This window comes from Eimeria mitis, genomic scaffold (genome assembly GCF_000499745.2).
Source record: "Eimeria mitis Houghton genomic scaffold, Emh_scaff12731, whole genome shotgun sequence".
NCBI lineage: Eukaryota > Apicomplexa > Conoidasida > Eucoccidiorida > Eimeriidae > Eimeria > Eimeria mitis.
Genome location: NW_024012843.1, coordinates 1 through 795, shown reverse-complemented (window position 1 = coordinate 795; position 795 = coordinate 1). Strand labels below are relative to the sequence as shown.

The window sequence follows — 795 nt, the reverse complement described above, 5'->3', positions numbered from 1 at the left end:
GGCTATTTATTTTCTCACATTTTTAAAGAGGAAAATTTTATTTAAATTATCTTCCTGTTGCAATGGCTCCCTTCTACAAGACGGCAGCAACAGTTTGTATCGTCGCCCTCTGCGGGCTCCAATCGGAGGCAGCAGACGGTAAAAAATACAAATTTACGTCAGAAGATGTAACTGAAGGTAAAGACGTTTCTTTTCTTCGTTCTCATTTGCTGCGTGTATTTCCCCTTCGTGCTTGCTGCCAACCCATAAACTACAGCTGGGACAGAATGCAAGCGATTTCATTGCACATTGTACACTTACTCAACCCTGCGTTCTTTTGTGTTCTTTGCAGAAGCATACTTGGCGGCCAACTTGGTCCGCAATGGAAATCTCCCAGTTCATATTAGCGAAGTCTCAAAGGACGACACCCTTGTTACTTCCTTGAAGCAAAATGTAGAAGCCAAAGAAGCATCCACTGACGGAACCTGCGAGACGTTGATAGAAGGCGATCTTGTATGCATGGCAATGAAGAGAGCTGGGAACTTATGTTTTACTTACCGCTACTCGTGCTGTAGAAGCAGGTCTAAACTTCGCTGTGAAGCTCGCCGGAAACTGGATAGCCATCAATCAGCTGTCTATTTGGGGCAGTCTGCATAACAGCAAATTGTCTTGTGCGTTCTCTTATTTACGAATACAGAAGGAAGGATTTCACCACATTTTCGAGTACGATGTCGAGACAAAAGCCACTCATGACTACCGTCAATTGCTGCAGGAAGCCCTTGACAAGGGATTGGCAGTCTTCACGTAAGGAAATGC

The 795-nt window shown here is 44.5% G+C and overlaps 1 protein-coding gene across 1 annotated transcript; it reads left to right on the top strand.

Annotated features, from left to right (window-relative positions):
- Window positions 1–62: 62 nt before the first annotated feature.
- On the top strand, window positions 63–787 carry EMH_0000330 (uncharacterized protein; the record flags this gene model as incomplete). The annotated part of the gene is made up of 3 exons (XM_038022233.1): window positions 63–177; window positions 332–492; window positions 677–787. The coding sequence occupies 3 exons, from the start codon at window positions 63–65 to the stop codon at window positions 785–787; spliced, it is 387 nt and encodes a 128-aa protein (XP_037878087.1).
- Window positions 788–795: the final 8 nt, after the last annotated feature.